The sequence below is a fragment of the Ochotona princeps genome, chromosome 1 (genome assembly GCF_030435755.1).
Source record: "Ochotona princeps isolate mOchPri1 chromosome 1, mOchPri1.hap1, whole genome shotgun sequence".
Classification (NCBI taxonomy): domain Eukaryota; kingdom Metazoa; phylum Chordata; class Mammalia; order Lagomorpha; family Ochotonidae; genus Ochotona; species Ochotona princeps.
Window position 1 is genome coordinate 111,995,020 of NC_080832.1, and position 19,017 is coordinate 112,014,036.

The following is a 19,017-nucleotide window of genomic DNA, read 5'->3' on the forward strand; positions in this document are numbered from 1 at the left end:
TGTAGTGGGTCTGACTGTGGCTTTGGAATCCACAGCACAGCCCTAAAAGCTGGGCTGGCACCCCAGAGTGGGCTAACAGAGCCAGGTTTTGGGCACCAGTAGCCTCACATTCTGCCCTTCTCCCACCAGAGCTCTGCCCTCTGGGAACAGTGGCACGAATGCGTCTGCAAGGTGCGACTCTGGGAAGCACAATTCCCCCAGCCCAATCACCCTGAGGACTAAGACGCAGTCTGGAGCCACCTGCTCAGCTGTGGGCAGGAAGTCACAGGGGCTCAGCAGGGTTTATTGCACAGCAGACCTTCCTCCCCACTGTGCCCCAGCAGACCAGCCGCTATGGAGGTGTGGAGGCTGAGTGGGGCTTGCGCCAGGGAAACAGGACCGACAGTCTCGCTTGACGGAGGAACCAGGTGGAAACTTGGGAACTTTTATTAAATACTCATTCACCAATTTGCTGCTGCCACCACCACCCACAGCAGGAGAAACAAATTATCAAAATGGAATTAAAAAAAATAAACCAAAACAAATGAAACCCAAGCGCCAGCCAGTCTATATATATACAGGACTGTTCTTCTGCCTCTCTGGGCTGGGGGCAGTTGAGGGTGGTGTGGGCTGGGCACCTTTTCTCCAGCCACAGGCCCCTGAGGAATTAATTCTGACTGTGGTGGCAGGGAGTCCCTGGTGCAGAGCGGCCAGGTATCTTGGGTTGGCCTCCAGCCTCTGGGGAGGTGGTTATTGCTGGGGGGGGGGGGGGGGGCGCTGAGCAGGGCTGGGCCAGGCCTGTTCTGTCCCAACTCAGCTAAAGAGCCAGCTGATCTCTCCCCTGCTGGGCCGGGATCAGTAAGGATAGAGGGCCAGCCCACCGCTGCCCACTCTCCACCTGAGAACAAAGGTGAACTGAAGGCAGGAAGTGGGTCCTCTGTAAGGGAAGGCTCCCCTCAGTGTCTGATGATGACCCACTCCCCATCTGAGACAGGCTCCATCCCCTTCAGGTAGGCTGTTTTCCTGCTGCCTTTTTGCCTCAGAAACCTATGTGCGGCCACCTCCCATGGGCTAGCCGCAGCCAGGACCCCTGGTGGCAGGCGTGCCTGTGCAGCGTGGCACCTCCTCTGATGAGGTGCGGTTCCCAGGCCTCGGGCTCAGCAGCCACTCTCCGACACTTCCGTCTCCAAAGTCACGGTCCCTTGCTGCATGGCAGCAGTGGCTACGCTGATGGCCTCCTCTAAGGTCTGCTGCTCTTCCAGCTGCCGAGAAGGAGGAAAAGAAGCAGGAGAATGAGACCTTGGCTGCTAGGTTCTAGTGTTAAGTTGTATGTGGTCTGTTTAGTTGAATCTCTTCCATCTACCCAGGCTGATCTGTCACACCCTGAGTGCTTACAAGAGGCCCCAGTAAACAGGAAGTTCACAGAAAAACATCTTAGGTTAGGCATGGCCAGGGAGTCATGATAGGGTCCGGGGATGTCCTGCTCACAGGACAACAACTGGCTGGCGAGGACCGCAGGATCCTCTACTTCTGTCTTTGTACTTCTTAGAATCTGGGGCCTGAACCACAGGTGGACTGGATTCAAGGCTGGAAAAAGACTCACAGTCTGCCTCGGCCAAGAAAGACTGACACGTGAGGATGTACACCAAATGGATTTGCCCTCCAGAAAGGGTTCTTCTTCAGCCACATGCCCTTGCCCATCTGATTCCAACCCCACTCCTTTCCTTCCCTTCTCTGGCGGTGGGATGCCTTCCTATACTACCCACCTGCACTGCAATGTGGGTGCCATTGGCTGTGGCCAATAGTGCCACCTGCTGATGATGAAGGGATGCTACACTTGAGTCCTCAGCTACCACAGCTCCAGAAGTGATGATTGTGACCTGAAACAGAGCAGGTGTTGTGGCATAACAGGTAAAACCACTATCTGACTCCAGCATCCCATATGGGCAGCAGTTCAACTCCTGGCTGTGCCACTTCTGGTCCAGCACAGGAAGATGGCCCCAAGTGTTTGGGCCCCTGCCCCTCATGTGAAAGACTTGGAGGAAGCTCCTGGCTTCAGTCTGGCTCAGCCTCAATTGTTATGACCACTTGGGGGAGTGAATCAACAGAAGGAGGATCTGTGTCTCTAACTCTTTAAAATAAATAAATAAATCTTTTTTTAAAAAAAAAAAACCCTGTAAACTAGAAAGAATATTTAAAAACAAAATGAGATCTTCCCACCCAGCTGTAGGATTCTCTCTTCCCTCCCACTCCAAATAATAAACTCCTTCAAGTAAGGTAGCCTGGATAGCTGGGAACAATCCAGAAGGGAGTTAAAACCATTATGGGTCAGACGAATCAGCTTGGAGATGAGAACTAAGGAAGTTGGAATTTTCCCACTTTACAGCCCAGCTTCATTTTGGGATTTTGAATCAAATAAGGCAAAGCTGTAAAAACAAAACCAACCCAGAGATAATTTAATGGCCTCATTTGAAAATAGACCCTGAAATCCATGGAAAAGTGGTTTGTCTGTGGTCCTAGCAAACTAGGGTTATACTGGGATCTGGAAACTATCTCTTGTCACTTCTCGGCCTTTGGCTAAGATCAAGTGTAGAAACTGTCTCCTGCCTTAAAGTGCCTCTGAAGATAAGGGCAGCTAAGGCCCAGTGGAGCACTGGGAGGAAGATCCTTCTCAGTGCAGAGTCTGAGCCTTCCTAAGAGGTGCAGTGGGGTTCACCTATATTTTCTTGCCCAGCCCACAGAAAGGAATGACAAGCAAATAGGAAACACCGAGCAAACCGCCTGGTCATACGGGCTGCGTCTGCGTGCCATCAGCGCTGACCATGGTGACCGTATGCGTGCCAGACGTGGCCAGGTCGTCGTCATGACTGGGGATGGCGAGGGTGGTGCTGCCGTGCTGGGTCACCATGCTGATGGCACTCCCCAGGGCCTGCAGGTCCTCTGGGGAGATGCTGACCTGCCGACAGATGGGAGCATGTGGGCTGGGAGTGCCAGTGGAGGATGTGTCTATTCTCCTAGATGAGGCTGGCTTATCAGTAAGCTAGCTTAGTGTTATGTCACAGAGGGCAAACAAACACAACAGACCCAAGGTTACCCAGAGAGGTTACACTAGTGGAATTCTACCGACCACTTCTATTTGTTTCTGGGCCCTGTTGTGTGCAATTCAATTCCTCCTCCTGACAGCTCCAGAAGGCACTGGTGTACTTGACAGAGTACTGCCTAGGGTCAAGCTATACCAGTAACTCTGGTGGGAACCAAGACCTCACCCCATGTTCTGGCCCCTCTTCCAACATGCCTGCCTAGAGAAGGGCATCTACAGGTTTCATTGGGAGGATCGAGGCCTATCAGCCTCTGAGTAAAGAGGGAAGCTACTAACTGCTCCAGAGTTGCACACTCTGAGCTGGAAGCAGCAGGAGGGGCTGTGCTATAAGCTTTGGCCTGTCATCCCTGGCCTTTTAAGGTTTATAAAGTCAAAACAGGAAAGGTAGAGCTGTTGGAACTCCAGAACTCCCCACAGAAAATGGGGGTACTCCATCCCTATCCCCTCAGGGCCTGTACCTGCTGGGTACCATCCTGAGTGATGAGAGCCACTTGGGCAGCCCCATCTTCCTCAGTCACCATGGCCACCTGGGTTGGGATGTCATCACCCTCTTCTTTCACCTCCGAAACATAGGTGATGCGGGGTCGTTTGGGTGGTGGGCTCTCTTCAGCTGCAGAGGCGGCTGGGAAGAGGACAACCCAAGTTGACACCTGTCAGGGGGTGCCACTGGGAAGGTGTGGCTTGTCCCCACTCTCACCCCTTGCCTGCTTCCCTTACCCTCCAGCTGCTGCTGTTCGTAGAGGGCCTGCTCGCTCTCCTCTGTGGCTTCCAGCTCGCCGTGCGCACTGCGCTTGTGCATGGCCAGGGTGGAGGTCTGCCGGTAGGTCTTGCCACAGGTGCTACAGGTGTAGGGCTTGCAATGCGTGTGCACCACATGGTGCTTATACAGGCTTGAGTACTCGGTGAAGCGCTTCCCGCAGCCTGGCACGGTGCAAACGTATGGCTTCTCCCCTGGGGACACTGGGCTGTGAGGGGGGTGGGAACTGGGGCTGGCAAAGGGAAAACTAAGGGGAAAGGGGCAGGGAACAGGGTTGGTGAAGGGAGGAGAGCCAGAGGGAAGGGGAGGAACTGGGCCTTAAGGCTCTGAATGAAGATGGAGGGGACAGGGCTGGGGGGAGGGGACAAGGCTGGGATGAGGGAGGGGCTCATGGGGTTTATCAGGGTGTGGTTGGGAGAGCTGAGTGTGAACAGAAGAGGCAGGAACCAGGAAGGATGCCTGCAGTGTCAGCGATGTTGGGAGACAGGGGCCACACATGGGCCAGCTGGGGGACATGACATTGGGGACAGGACATGTAGCAGTCACAGGGACGGTGGATGACATGGGGAGCTCAAAGTGACATTCCCCATCATTCCTGATCCTGGCTCCTTTTCAAGAACTCAGCTGGATGCAGAAAAGGAGGCACTGCTCACTGCAAGGAAATGTGGTTCTGGGGATCCCCAAGCCCACACTGGCCTGGAACGGTTGGCAGGGAAAGGCTTTAGGCTGGGAGGTGAGACTGCCTCCCATCAGTAGCCTGCAGCAGATGGGGCCAGGGGCCTTGGAGGGGTGGTCCTTGCACGCTGGCTGGCCCACCTGTATGGATGCGCACGTGATTCTTGTAGTTGGTGGCACTGGTGAAGCCACGGCCACAGTGGGGTTCAGGGCAGGTGTAGGGCCGCTCGCCCGTATGGGTGCGCACATGGACCTTGCGGATGTTGGATGTGGTAAAGGAGCGGCCGCAGCCCTCAAAAGGGCACCGGAATGGGCGTTCACCTGTGCAGATCAGGGCTGTGAGGGTGGCTCAGGAAGTGGGGGGCCCTGCCAGAGCATAGATGCAATGGCTCCGGGTCCAGGTGGGAAGGGCAAGTTGAGCTCCCTTTCAAAGGGAGTGCTGGGGTCAGGGCCCAGCCTACCGGTGTGGGTGCGGACATGCTTCTGCAGGTCTCCTGAGGTCTTGAAGGCCTTGCTGCACAGCTCCTCTGGGCACTTGTAAGGTTTCTCTCCAGTGTGGGTGCGAACGTGGCTCTTCAGCCCATAGCCTGTGAGCGTATGGTGGAGAGGAGTGAGGAAAGCGTCCCATTCTCCCTGGCTACCTCATCTGGAGGTTTCCATGTGGAGGTGTACCTCTGCTGGCTCAGCAAGCCCTGGTTTACTGCTAGCCCAATCCTGCCGGGGCATGTAAAAAATGCTGGACAAAGCCATTCTGCCCTCCTTCCCTCTCCAGGGGAAGCTGGAGCCATTTCAGAATGCAACCATGAGAAGGAATCTCACTACTTGGTCCTCGTTTTACAGAGGGTAAAACAAGGCCCAGGGAGACGCCATGGCCCGTCTCACACCACGTGGCTGGTCAGTGAGGATCCAGAGCCCAGGTGTCTCCAGCTAACCTCCCAGGCCACTTGAGCTGGTCAGGACCATGCTGCCTCCAATCCCTGTAACTGCTAAAGAGAGCAGTCTTGTGTTGAGTTCCCTTCAGGTAGGTCCCAAGGCTGACCCAGAACCCCCGGCCCTCAACTGTAAGCCATCTACCTTCAGTTTCCACCCTGGAAGCTTACCTGTGGCAAAAGCCTTTCCACAGCTGGGGAAGTCACACCTATATGGGCGGTCACCTGTATGAGCTCGCTCATGCACCTGTGAGGACAAGCAACCACACAATTCAGAGGGACCAGGACGTGGCCTAGGCTGATTCTCGCCCCTCCTACATGTCGACATGTGTAAATTTTGGTACATTCACCTCTCCCTTCAGCAGACAATGAGCAGCCTGAGGGTCAGGGACCAGTTCCAATCAGAGTTGGAGGGAAGACAGGTAAATCTGTACCGGCACCCCTACCTTTAAGTGATGTGCAGTGGTGTAGAGACGCCCACAGCCCTTGTAGCCGCAGCGGAACGCTCGGTCTCCGGTCTGCTGCCCTTTGCCATTATGGGGAGCCTGGCTGTCCTGCAGAACCTAAGGAACAAGTCTTGGAGTCCCTATATGTACCCTCCCCAATAAACGGTGGGGAGGAGTAGGACATAGGAGTTAGTTGGCAGCTTGAGACCCAGTAAACAGGGTGAAGCCTGACAGTGGCCTCCGGGGCTGAAGGACATATCCAAGTAAAGAACAGATGCAGTGGAGAAACGGGTGGCGTGAGGTGCCACCACCCATCTGTGATGCAGAGGGTGGCTGTTACAGGGGCTGTGGTAGCAAGGTATCTGCAAGACAACTAGGTAAGAGGGACAGGGGGTTGTCTGAATGCATACATTTGAGTTAGGCTAACAAAACCTCTCTTTTAATCCCAGCCACCTAGGAGGCCCTGGTGGTTGATACCTTCCACTTCCTTCTTTTGGGAAACTTGTGCTTAGAAGGAACATTAACCTCGCTGTGGGGATGAGGTCACCAGGTTTACCTAGTAGAAAATAAGGCCCAGAGAGAAGTGACCATGACCCAAAGCATTCCAGGAAGGGGACAGAAATCTCAAGGTCAGTTAACATCTTTTTAAAGAGAAATGGGACCTAGGGCCTTTTAATATGAATCCCAGTCTGAAGTTTACACACACACAAATACTGAGACAGACATCTCCCATCTCTTAGACTAAGAACCCTGCCCAGGATGGTCTGAGATGGCTGTCTCTTGCAGCGTCCCCAGGAGTCGAGATGATAGGGGAAGACTCGTCAGTTAGCAGGGCACTCTCTGGCCTAGCAGTTCGGATGCCACAGCTCTTATCAGAGTGTTCAAGCTCCTGACTTCAGCTTCCTGTGCATGTGCACCCTGGAAGGCTGTACTGATGACTTCAGGATTTAGGTCCTTGCCACCCATGTGGGAGACCTAGGTCAAGTTCCTGGCTCTTGGCTTCGGCCTGGCTGTTGTGACACATTTAAGGAGTGAACCAGCAAACAGAAATCTTTCTCAGTTTGTCTCCATCCCTGCCTTTCAAATAAAATGAAAATACAAGTAAGTAAATGAATAAAGCTAAAGTCTCTTCCCATCAGCAACTTGTCTCCCATCTGGTCTGTGAAAAACACCAAAGGGGTCTAAAGCGCCATGCTTCATTTGGAAAAGACAAGGATTTCCTCCTCCACACAGCTGTTCCACGCTTCAGGTGACAGCTTCAGGGTACTCTATCACATGCACGCCAAGGCCCTGCAGCCCAGTCTGGCCAGGGGGCACCGGACTCAGGAAGCTCAGAGAGGCCCATACTCCTGACTCCCCTATGCAGGACTGGAGTTCCAGGGGACAGCACTTAAGACTGGCCAACACAGAACAGCCAGGACCTTTCTGGCCTCATGTCCAAGGATGCCAGGTGCTGCATTTCATATGCCCTCACAAATGCCCACTGAGACTAATCTCCCAAGGGACCAAATGAGTCAAGGAGAAGAAAAAATACAAGGGCATCTGACTTTAGTGCACTGGGAAGCTGATAAATATCACAGACGAGAGCTTTCCCAAAGAGTGCAGAGGATGATGACAGTGAAGTCAAGTCCAACTTCCCACCACATGGATGTCACTTTCTGATAGGGCCTTCTCTCTGCAGACAGCAGAAATAAAGCTGAGTGTAAGTGGCTGTCAGCGGCCCTGGCTAGGCTGTGATGAACGTTCTGGAGGATGACATGTGAGTGCTGAGTTGGGGGGAGCCAGGATGAAGTGGCAGGGGTGTAGCCTAGGTTGTGTCCAAGACCAGGGCTGCCCTTGTCCTAGCAGGGGGCAGGTGCAAGGGATGGGCAGCGTCAGGCCGTGTGTGCTCACTTTACTGGCATACTGCTCCAGGGCTACCACTGTGTCTGCGCTGAAGCCCTCCTCGTCCTCTGCGGCCAGGTCCTCCAAGCCCACCTCTGTCTGCACAGCAAGGATGGTGCTGTTGGACGCCACAGCCACGGGGTGGTGGATGTAGGCGGTGGAACCGTCTTCCAGCTGGACGGCCTCCAGGGCGCTGGGGTCATAGCCCTCTGTGGGGAACACAAGGTTAGCCCCAAGGCTGCACACAGGGAAGAGATACAGAGGGACACTGGCTTTCAGTTCATAAGAGGTACAGATGCCAAGTGGGGCTTCAGTACCCAGTCTCTCTTGGCCCCTAACTTGCTGAGCTGCTCAAGCCCTCCCCCTGCAGCCACCTCTCTAAAGGAGAGGAGGAGCTCTCCTATGGATCATGGAGTGGGAACTCAAAAAGCTCCTTGAGGGCCTAACGGCAGACCATTATCATCTTGGCCTACATGACCACAGCAGTGTCCTGACCAGTTGTCCTTTCCCACTTCTAGTTTCTTCCAGGCAGCAGAGCAGACAGACACGGATGTGATGATGTCATCTAAGTGCCTTTCTACTACTTCCCACTCTTTCCTTTATCCTGACACTCAAGCATGAGTGCTATGGCCTTGCCATTCTCTCCTGGCTGCACCTTATGCCTCTATCCTCATGCCAGCACTCCAGCTCCCAGGAGTTCTCTGAATGTGTGAACTTCCCTGGCCCCCAGCTCCAGGCCTGCCTGCGCTGACCCTTCAGTCTGCAGAACTGAGCCCTCCCTGGCACTCTGCTTCCCCTAGCCAAGTCCACTTCCATTTCCTTAGATGCCTTCCCTGAGCCTCATCCCCTTTCGCAAAGGCCATGTCACAGGGCATGGCCATTCCACTTCTCTTTTCCTCACCAGACTCTGAAAACAGCCTGAATTAGTTCCCTCTTGTGTGCTCCACCCTGAGTTTACTGTGCCTGGCACACAGCAGTTACTCCAGCAGCCACCTACAGCAGGAATAAACTGCTCTTTTTCAGTCTCTTAGGAGCTTTATTCTTAAATATTAGGAAGGTCTTGAGGGTCCATTTAAAGCTCTAAGGGTCTTTAGTTGTGATGAAATCATATCTCATGCTGTTGAGGCTCATGGCTCAGTCATGTGCTGGCAAAAACTGGAACTCCTGTGGTCTACACCAGCAAAGGGAGGTGAGGCTGCTAATCCAGGTAAACACACATGTGCTTTGGAGACCACAGCTCCATCACCTACAGCCCCGTCATCTACAGCCCAGCCCCCGTGGCGTGCCGCTCCATGCCTCAGCCTCTGCCGCTTGTGCCTCCTTTCCCTGGCTGGCAGGCGTGAGAACCATGAGCCCACCTTTGGGTGTGCGGTGTATGTAGGCCATGCTGCCATCCTCCAGCTGCACAGGCTGCCCATCCTCAAAGGAGAGACATTCTGGAATGAGAACAATGCCTGCCTTTCTCTGGATCTCAGGGCTTGCAGACGGTCCCTTAGGGGCCTGCTGGATCTCTCTCCCAGGGCAGGGTTTCAGGATGGCCCTCACCTTTCTGTACCGTCACTTGATGGATGTAAGCTGTGGTCCCATCCTCGAGCTGGATCACCTGCCCTTCAAGCAGCTTCTCTCCTGTGGAGGTGGAAAGGGAGAGAACAGGGCCAGGCACAGAGGAGCTCTAAGAGCTGTCAGCTTGTTTGCAGCAGAGGCCTCTGTGAGTCTCAGAGCTTTGGGCTATAGGGTTAGGTCTGGGTAACATTCTCTGTGCTCCTTCACAGCCTGCCTCCTCAAGGCCCTGAGGGTGAAAACACTGCACCAAGTAGGAACCTTACATCTCCTAATAGATTTCCCTCTTGTCATTCCTAAGAGAAACAACCTGGGGCAGGTACTGTGGCGTACCAAGTTAACCCTCCTCCTTCCAGAGTGTGAGCATTCTATATGGATTCTGGTTTGAGTCCCAGCTACTCCTCTGCCAATCCAGCTCACTGTTTATTGCCTAGGAAAACAGCAGAAGATGGCCCAAGTCCTTGGACCTCTGAGCCCACATGATAGACCCAGAAGAAGCTCCTGGCTTTAGACCAGCCTAATGCCGGCTGTTGTGGCTATATGCAGAGTAAACTAGAGGATGAAACAGCACTCTATCTCTCCTTCTCCATAATTCTGCCTTTCAAACAAAAAGAAATATAATTTTTAAAGAGCTCATTCATTTATTATTGTTGCTAGCAAAGTGAGGATTCCAATCTAACAAGGAAATTGCTGAGATTGAAGCAAATGGAGAAAAAGGATGCCCTGAAAAACTTGAAAGGACTCAATGAGCCTCGATTAAGTGACAGCTTGAATTAACAAGATCAAAATGCACTTTCTCGTCCTTCCCAGAGGAGAACAGGCCAAGACCCAGAGCCTCTAAAAGGCAGAGTCCAGCACTGGGCTAATAGCGATGGGCTTGGGAAGCAGGCCACACCTTCTCTGAGTTCTAGCTCTACCTCATATTAACTGTGATCTGGGCTACCTCTTTGTGCCTCAGTTTCCTTTCCTTAAAACGGCGATCGTGGGCTGGCACTGTGGTACAGTAGGTTAAGCTACTGCTTGCAATGCTAACATCCTCTTTGAGCACCAATTCAAGCACCAGCCCAATCCAGCTCCCAGCTGATGTGCTTCGGAGAGCAGAATATGTTCATGTACCTGGACCCCTGCTACCCATGTGGGAGACCTGGTTAGAGCTCCTGGACGTTGGATCAGGTTTGGTCTAGCCCTGGTCATTGCAACCATTTGGGGAGTGAATTAGCAGATGGAAAAATCTTTTTTTCTGTCTCTCCCTCTGTCATTCTGCTTTTCAAATAAATAATCTTTAAAAATAAATAAAAACAGGGCTTAAAAATTGTTCCTTCCTCATAGAGCAACTGTGAGGGTTAAAATGAGTTAAGGAATACAAAACATCAGGAATGGTGTCACATACATGTTCAACCCTCAATAAACCTTGGTTTTTATCGTAAGTCCAATCTGCATTTTAAAGAAATGGAAAGTAAAGCTATGTGAGTGAGACTATTCTGCAGGTCTATGTCCACCTAGTTCTTGCTAAGCAATGTTTTCTCTGTTGACCACTGATACACTCATTTCAATTTTTTAACAAAGGACTGACTCACGTAAGACAGTGCAACAAGCAGTGCAAAAATTATCAAGATTCCAGATTTCCTTAGATTCCCCATTCATCTTTTTTTTTTTTTAATGGAAAGTCAGATATACAGAGAGGCGGAGAGACAGAGAGGAAGATCTTTCTTCCACTGACTCACTTCCCAAGTGGCCATACTGGCTGGAGCTGTGCCAATCTAAAGCCAGGAGCTTCTTCTGGGTCTCCCACGCGGGTACAGGGTCCTAAGGCTCTGGGCCATCCTCAACTGTTTTTCCAGGCCACAAGCAGGAAGCTGGATGGAAAGCGGGGCTGCTGGGATAAGAACCAGCACCCATATGGGATCCTGGCGTGTGCAAGGCGAGAACTTAAACTGCTAGGCTACCACGCTGAGCCCATCCCCATTTATCTTACAGGAAAATACTTGTGAAAGGTCTATACATTAGATTTGGGCAGTCCCTCCTGCACAGGTGTGCAAGTCAGAGGGAGAATGAAGGAAGGAAGGGAGGCTGAGTAATGTTTGTTCCTTTCTTTACAAGTTTCAGACTTAGGAACATGAACCGTGTGAGCTGGGAATAACGATCAAGCAGATGCTTCTGCTCCAGCTCCCTTCAGAGAACTCCACAGGCTCGTCCCCAGATACTTCTTAAGCAACAGATCTCCAACTCAGCCAAGGCAGGTGGGCGGAAAGGTAAGAAGTAGGCAAGACAGCTGAGATGGGGGAAGAGGACCTGCTGCCTGCCCTCTCATCAAGACAGCAATAGCGGAATCCAGTGCTGTAGCTTAGCTTGTCTTGCATGCACTGGGATCCCATATGAGTACTAGTTCATATCCCGGCTACTCCACTTCCCTTCCAGTTCCCTGCTTGTGGCCTGGGAAAGCAGTAGAGGACGGCCCAAAGCCTTGGGACCCTGCACCCATGTGGGAGACCAGGAGGAAGCTCCTGGCTTCTGGCTTCGCATCTGCTCAGCTCCAAATTGTGGCCACTTGGAGAGTGAACCAGCAGATGGAAAATCTGTCTTTCCTTCTCTCTGTAAATCTTTCCAATAAAAATAAATAAACCTTGGGCCCATTGCAGTAGACTACCAGCTAAAGTCTTCGTCTTGCACACACCAGTTTCCCACATGGGCACTGGTTTGTACCCAGTGGCCCCACTTCCCATGCAGCTTCCTGTTTGTGGCTTGGGAAAGCAGTGGAGGATGGTCCAAAGCCTTGGGACTCTGCACCTCTGTGGAAGAGCCAGAAGAAGCTCCTGGCTCCTGGCTTTTGATGGGCTCAGCTCTGTCCATTGTGGCCAAATGGGGAGTGAATCAGTAGATGATCTTCCTCTGTGTCTCTCTTCCTCTCTGTGTATCTGCCTTTCCAACAACAAAAAAAGTAAATCTTAAAAAAAAAAAAACTTGTCTTCAAAAAGAGAGAGCAAGCAACAGTCAACCCTCATTTTCTCACTTTGTCTATTACAGCAGGACCACCAGAACTGGGGACTCTGAATGCTCCAGTGGAGCTCCTGTCAGCACTGTGAGTTTTGCTTAAGGCAGGAACCAAATGTTGAGAAGGGTTGTTTGAGAAAAAATTTGTATTTGCATATTTATTTATTTGAAAGAGTTTACAAAGAGAGATGGAGAGACAGAGAGAGAAAGAGAGATCCTCCATCATTTGCAGGCTCATTCCCCTAATGGCCACAATAGTCAGGCTTGGGCCAGGCTGACACTGAGAGCTAGGAGCTTCTTCCTGAGCAGCCATTTGGGTGCTGGAGCCAAAGCACTTTGGCCATCTTCTGCTACCTTCTCAGGCAATTAGTAAGCAGCTGCATCAGAAGTGGAGCAGCTGGGACATGAACTGGTACCCACATGAATGCTGGAGCTGCAGGAGGCAACTTTATGATAGTCCCTGAGAAAAAAAAATTTAAAGATTTATTTTTATTGCAAAGACAGATATACAGAGAGGAGGAGAGACAGAGAGGAAGATCTTCCGTCCGATGATTCACTCCCCAAGTGAGCCGCAACGGCTGAAGCTGAGCTAATCCGAAGTCAGGAACCAGGATCTCTTCTGGCTTTCCCACAGAGGTGCAGGGTCCCAAGTCTTTGGGCCATCCTCGACTGCTTTCCAGGCCACAAGCAGGGAGCTGGATGGGAAGTAGGACTGCAGGGATTAGAATTGGCGCCCATATGGGATCCCAGGTATACAAGGTGAGGGCCTGAACTACTATGTTATCGCGCAGGGCCTGAGAAAAAAAAATTTAACCTGTAATTTTCTCTAACAATTGGACTACAATTGGAGAACAGCTGATGGATGAGGGCCTTGAACCCATTACAACAGGGTGATTATATGTTTCCACTGGCCTGGAACAGCCCCAGGCACATTCATTAATAGCATACTCTTCCACTTTGCAAAGCATGGGGTTTAAATGACATGTTTCATGCTCAACTTAATTAGAAAATAAATCTCGTAAAATGTTAGGGCTGCTTGCTGGCTAAGCAGGATGTTAGCTGCCTGTTGACAGAGACAAGCAGCTCTATCAGTGTCAGAGGCGGTCAGCACTGATATAGTGGGTAAGATGGCTGCTTGTGTTGCTGGCATCCTCTGTGGGCAAGAACCAGCTGCTCTACTTTTGATCCAGCTTATTGCTAATGCTCTTTGGAAATCAGTGGAGAATGGCCCACATACTTGTCCCCCCGCATCCATGTGGGAGATCAAGATCAACATTCTGCCTCCTGGCTTCAGCCTGGCCTAGCCCCAGCTATCGTAGCCATCTGAGGAGTAAACCAAGGCTGGAAGAGCTCTCTCTCTCTGTGTATCTCTCTCTATATATAACTCTACCTTTCAAATAAAGAAAAATGTATCTTAAAAAGGGCCAGAGGAGGGGCCCAGCACAGTAGCTTAGTGACTAAAGTCCTCACTTTGCATACGCTGGGATCTCAGCTGCTTCATTTCCCATCCAGCTCCCTGCTTGTGGCCTGGGAAAGCCGTAGAGGATGGGACAAAGCCTTAGGATCTTGCATCCGCATGGAAGACCTGGAAGAAGCTCCTGGCTCCCGGCTTTGGATTGGCTCAGCTCTGGCCATTGTGGCCACTTGTGGAGTGAACCAGCAGGCGGAAGATCTTTCTCTGTCTCTCCTCTCTCTGTAAATCTAACTTTCCAAAAAAAACAAATCTTAAAAAAAATGTGTCAGAGGAGTTCATTGGTCTGTCAGCTCATCAATGGGAAAACTGTGTGTGCACACACACGTGTGTGTATGCAAGCACATGCAACATCATGGAGGATGCAGAAAACAGAGCAGGCAGGAGTGACGAGAGAATGATACAAACGGAGAGGCAGCCCAGCTAAAGGCAGCTATGTAAGAAGTTGCCTTGGGCTCAGCAGCGTGGCCTAGTGACTAAGGTCCTCGCCTTGATCCCATATGGCCGCTGGTTCTAATCCCGGCAGCTCCACTTCCTCTCTATCTCTCCTCCTCTCAGTACATCTGACTTTGTAATAAAAATAAAATAAATCTTTAAAAAAAAAAAAAAAAAGAAGTTGCCTTGTACCTAGACAAATGTTACACTACTGGGAGAAAAGTGCCAACAGCTGGCTGGCATTCTGGGCCTGGCTCATGCCAACTCTTAACTGTACCAATGTGCCAGTAGAGTTGCCTAGTCGTTAACATTAAATCTGTAAGGCAGAGGTGAGCAGACTGCTGCCACCTACTTGCTGGGGTCCTTGGGCCAAGGTGGAGGCCACTGAGGGATTTTAATATGGGCAGTTGCCCACAGGCCTCTCCAGAGCCAGGGCTGGGGTCAGGCCAGGTACTGGGTCTAGAGTGTTATCATCTGTGGGCCTGGGCTAGGCTGCTATGCCTGCTGATGCATGAGAGCCAGGGCTGGGGGCGGGCTGGGTAGGGGGTGCCTAGAGGGCCTTCCTGGGCTAAGCTGAGGCATCCACTGGCATGCATGTGAGCTGGGGGTGGTGGTGGGCTAGGCCAGAAGCCTAAAGAGCTGGCATGTCTGGGTTCCCTGGGCCAGGCTGCAGCACTTGCTGTGGGGAGAAGCCCACCAATGGCTTTTGGTATCAGCAAGGAATACTTCCTTTCATCTTATGCTAGCCTTGACACATCAAGATCTCAGACCTCAGGGACCAGAATCTGTGGGTCTGTGTTCTGGCTCTGACACACAAGTTGCATGATTAGACCATCTATGTTGCTGATTCACATGCAAAGAAGTTAGAGTAATGACGACAATCTGGGGGACATAGCCATTGGCACTGAAGAGAAGTTCTCTGGCTCATGAGAGGAACCCATTAGATAAGATAGTAATAGTTTCAAACTTGCGATGGGTAAAACCTATGTCCCTAGCCAGCAAGAAGATTTGATGAACCTGCACCTTTCAGTAACCCCTAGAGAAACAGCTGAAAATCTCTGAGGGGGAAATGAAATGGAACAGGCGGGTAGCTCGCTTAGGGTCATGAGCTGAAAGCCATACTTCCCTGCTCTCTGTAAGCACCACCTGCCTAACGATCAATGACTCCTCTTCCAGGATGTACCTCCCCTTATCAAGGTTCTAGGACCATATCATGAAGCCACTCCTCTTCCAAAGATCGTACGATCTTCTAAATAAATCTTAAACAACAACAAAACCAGAAAAACACAGAAGCAGGGGAACAGACAGACCCCAACACAAGAAGGAATGATCAGTTGTGATCAGCTGTTTTTCATTCATTTATTCAACCATGAATTCTTCACGAAGGACTGAAGCATGGGAACTACAGGGGCCAAAGCAGGGGTTAAGCAGTCCTACCCAGGGTGCCTAACTTCTTCCACTCTAGCAGATTGTTCCAGAAGGACAAGATCTGTCTCGGCAAGACTTCACACAGAGGGCTTCAGGCTTCAAAAGTCTTCTAGAGTAGTTCTATTCTTAAGAGAATGAAACCTTGAGAACCGAGACACAGCAAACAGCTCGTGACAAGAAGCCTTTTCAGAAGGCACCCCTCCCCACAGTCACATGGGAGACAGATTCAGACTGCCTGTTTAGTTGCCATCAGGAAACAGGCAATTACAACTGAAATAAATAAATGACTCCTCTGTAAACTTAGGAATGGAGATTTATCTTGGAGGGGGATGTTTCAATTACAGCATGTTCATGAGGATAAGGATGTTCACTGAATCCAAAGAAAGGACAAGCAAAGAGCAGAAGGAATGTGGTTGGCCTAACGGTGGAGCCGTCAGTTAGGAAGCTCACTTCCTACAGTGGAGTGCCTAGGTTAGCAACTTGGTCTTGCTGGCACCGTGGCTCAACAGGCTAATCCTCTATCTGTAAGTAAGAGCATCCCAACCAAATGAGCACTGGTTTGTGTCCTTTGGGAAGGCAGCATTTTCTTAATTTTTTAATAAAGACATTTTATTGGAAAGTCAGACATACAGAGAGGAGGAAAGAGAGAGGAAGATCTTCCGTCGACTGACTCACTCCCCAAGTGGCCGCAACCACCGGCACTGAGTAGATCTGAAGCCAGGAGCTTCCTCCAGGTTTCCCATTCAGGTGCAGGGTCCCAAGGCTTTGGGCCATCCTCGACTGCTTTCCCAGGCCATAAGCAGGGATCTGCAAGGGAAGTGGGGCCACTGGACACGAACCGGCACCCATATGGGATCCTGGTGCGTGCAAGGTGAGGATTTTTAGCTGCTAGGCTATCGTGCCAGGCCCAGCATTTACTTAATCTTTATTGGAAAGGCAGATTTACAAAGAGAAGAAAAGACAGAGAGAAAGATCTTCTATTTGCTGATTCACTCCCCAGTGGCTGCAATGGCCAGAGCTGAGCTGATCTGAAGCCAGGAACCAGGAGCTTCCTCTGGGTCTCCTACATGAGTGCAGGATCCCAAAGCTTTGGACTATCCTCAGCTTCTTTACCAGGCCACAAGCAAGCAGCTGGATGGGAAGCAGAGCAGCTGGAACAAGAACTGGTGCCCATATGGGATGTGGCCTTTGTAGGTGAAAGATTAGTCAGCTGAGTCAATGTGCCAGCCCCCCAAATAAATACATTTTAAAAAAAGAAAGAAAAAGGAAAGAAAAGAAAAAAAGAAATTTGGCTCTGGTTCTTGATTCCAGCTTTGTGCTAATGAAAAATCTGAGCGGCAACAAGAGAGATGGCTCAAATGATGGGAGTGATGTCATCTACGTGGAAAACCTGCATTGGGTTCCTGGCTCGTGGCTTCGGTTTAGTCTAGTCTCAGCTGCTGCTGGGGAAATGAACCAGCATTTGGGAGTGTGCATCCTCTCCTATATATTTTTGTCTATATCTCAAATACACACTTTTTTTTTTATTAAAGAGAGGAATGAGGTAGTGTTTGCCCAGTGCTGTTCAGGGAAGTCATAGCTGACATGCCTGAAATGGCAGGGAAGAAAGCAGGAGTGTCCTGCTTGCGGGTCTTGCCCTCAACAGTCCTCTCCTGACTGCACATCTAGCACACTCTTAATCTCCTGAGAATGTGAATAGCATTATCAGACCAAATATGGTAAACTCAGGGAAATCTGAATTTCAGATAAATGACAAACTTCTTACTGTAGTTTGAGCATCTTTGTATCTGCAGATCTGAAATTCAAAGTTCCAAAATCCAAAACATACTCATCCTCAAAAGTTTCAGATTCTGAACTATTTCGGATATCAGATTTTGATTAGTTATAAAGGATTTTCAACTTGTAAGTCTATGTAAATATCCCAAACTTTCTCTCCAAAAAATTTCAAATTGGAAATACCTCCAGTTGTGAGCTTATTGAAAAAGGCTACTTGGGCCTGGCACAATAGCATAATGGTTAAGGTTCTCGCCTTGAATGTGCTGGGATCCCAAATAGGTGCTGGCTCTAGTCCCGGCAGCTCCACTTCCCATCCAGCTCCCTGCTTGTGGCCTGGCAAAGCAGTTGAGGATGGCCCAAGGCCTTGGGACCCTGCACCCATGTGGGGGACCTGGAAAGAAGTTCCTGGCTCCTGGCTTCGGATTAGCTAAGCTCCAGCCGTTGCGGCCACTTGGGGAGTGAATCATTGGATGGAAGATCTTCTTCTCTGTCTCCTCTTCCTCTCAGTACATCTGCCTTTCCAATAAAAATCAATCAATAAATCTTCAAAAAAAAAAAAAGAAAAAGGCTACTCAACCTGTATCCAGTATTATTGCTTTAGTGCTTTGTTTTTTGTTATTGTTTTTTAGTATTTAATACCATTTTAAATATTATTTTATTTATTTGAAAGACAGATTTTTATGTGTCTGCCTCATGCAATGTTTGGAACATAATCTATGGCACAAAAATATCTGCTGTTATTTGTAAATCCAAACTGACAGTGTGTCCTCTATTCCTGGCAAGTCCCGTATTAGAAATGAAGCTCATAGTAGAAAGGTGCTCGGGCGCCCCCTGGGAGCCCAGAAGAGCATCTTGTGCATAGCACATGCTTTGCAAATAGTCTGTGTGCTTCCACTTCTTGAAGTAAGATGATGACCTGCTTGTAGAAAAGCACTGAGAAACTGGACAGGAAATATGTGGAAAACAGGAAGTCACAACCACTGTGTTCATCCATTCCAGAAATATTTACGAACTGCTCACTACATGTCAGGAACTCTGCCCAGGCAAGGTCCTGGGTCCTCCAGCTGGGGCAGTCTGGCTTCCAGGGCTGTCTTTTCATCAAGTCCCACCTGAGACACTCACAAGGAGCAAGCCGCGGCAGTGGGCAGGGTGACAGCGAGATGTCTAGAAAGGGATGCCGTTTCCCAGAGGCTACGGGGCAAAGCTGGAGGCCGAGGGCTCTGGAGCACTCACCTTTGATGGCCTGCTGGATGTAGGCTGTCGTCCCATCACTGAGGGTCACCGTCTGCATCCCCAGGCTCTCCATGGCAAACTGCTGCTCGTGCGCTTAGACATGAAGTGGGCTTCTGGCCAGCACTGAGAGCCACAGTGGAGGTCAGAGCTTTTCTTCCGGGTCACAAATCTGAGAAAATGACAATGTCATGTTATGAGTTGTGCAGCGTTCTCTTGCAAGGTTGCACATGGATGGAGCTAATGAGACTGTGGAGAAGAAGAAAAGGAGACCAGTTCTTCAAAGTAGAGAAAATGATGTTGGTTTTTTGGAAAGGGTTCAAAATGTGAGTTCAAAGGTTGGGCGCAGACAGGAA

The 19,017-nt window shown here is 50.5% G+C and overlaps 1 protein-coding gene across 9 annotated transcripts in view; it reads right to left on the minus strand.

Annotated features, from left to right (window-relative positions):
- Positions 1 to 405: 405 nt before the first annotated feature.
- Positions 406 to 19,017, minus strand: part of ZNF76 (zinc finger protein 76) — a 38,526-nt gene continuing 19,914 nt past the window's right edge. For 2 of the 9 annotated variants that reach the window (XM_036493884.2, XM_058664170.1), the window contains exons 2-14: positions 18,665 to 18,833; positions 9,316 to 9,396; positions 9,129 to 9,206; positions 7,780 to 7,979; positions 5,887 to 6,003; positions 5,612 to 5,687; positions 4,973 to 5,098; positions 4,653 to 4,832; positions 3,797 to 4,030; positions 3,538 to 3,701; positions 2,771 to 2,935; positions 1,746 to 1,859; positions 406 to 1,241 (exon numbers count right to left, since the gene is read on the minus strand). In XM_036493884.2, coding sequence (XP_036349777.1) covers positions 1,137 to 1,241; positions 1,746 to 1,859; positions 2,771 to 2,935; positions 3,538 to 3,701; positions 3,797 to 4,030; positions 4,653 to 4,832; positions 4,973 to 5,098; positions 5,612 to 5,687; positions 5,887 to 6,003; positions 7,780 to 7,979; positions 9,129 to 9,206; positions 9,316 to 9,396; positions 18,665 to 18,737 — 1,713 coding nt within the window. In that variant the 5' untranslated portion in view covers positions 18,738 to 18,833 and the 3' untranslated portion in view covers positions 406 to 1,136. Of the gene's footprint in view, positions 1,242 to 1,745; positions 1,860 to 2,748; positions 2,936 to 3,537; positions 3,702 to 3,796; positions 4,031 to 4,652; positions 4,833 to 4,972; positions 5,099 to 5,611; positions 5,688 to 5,886; positions 6,004 to 7,779; positions 7,980 to 9,128; positions 9,207 to 9,315; positions 9,397 to 18,664; positions 18,834 to 19,017 lie in introns of those variants that run through there. The other 7 variants (XM_058664180.1, XM_058664174.1, XM_058664177.1 and 4 more) reach the window with 7 other exon arrangements.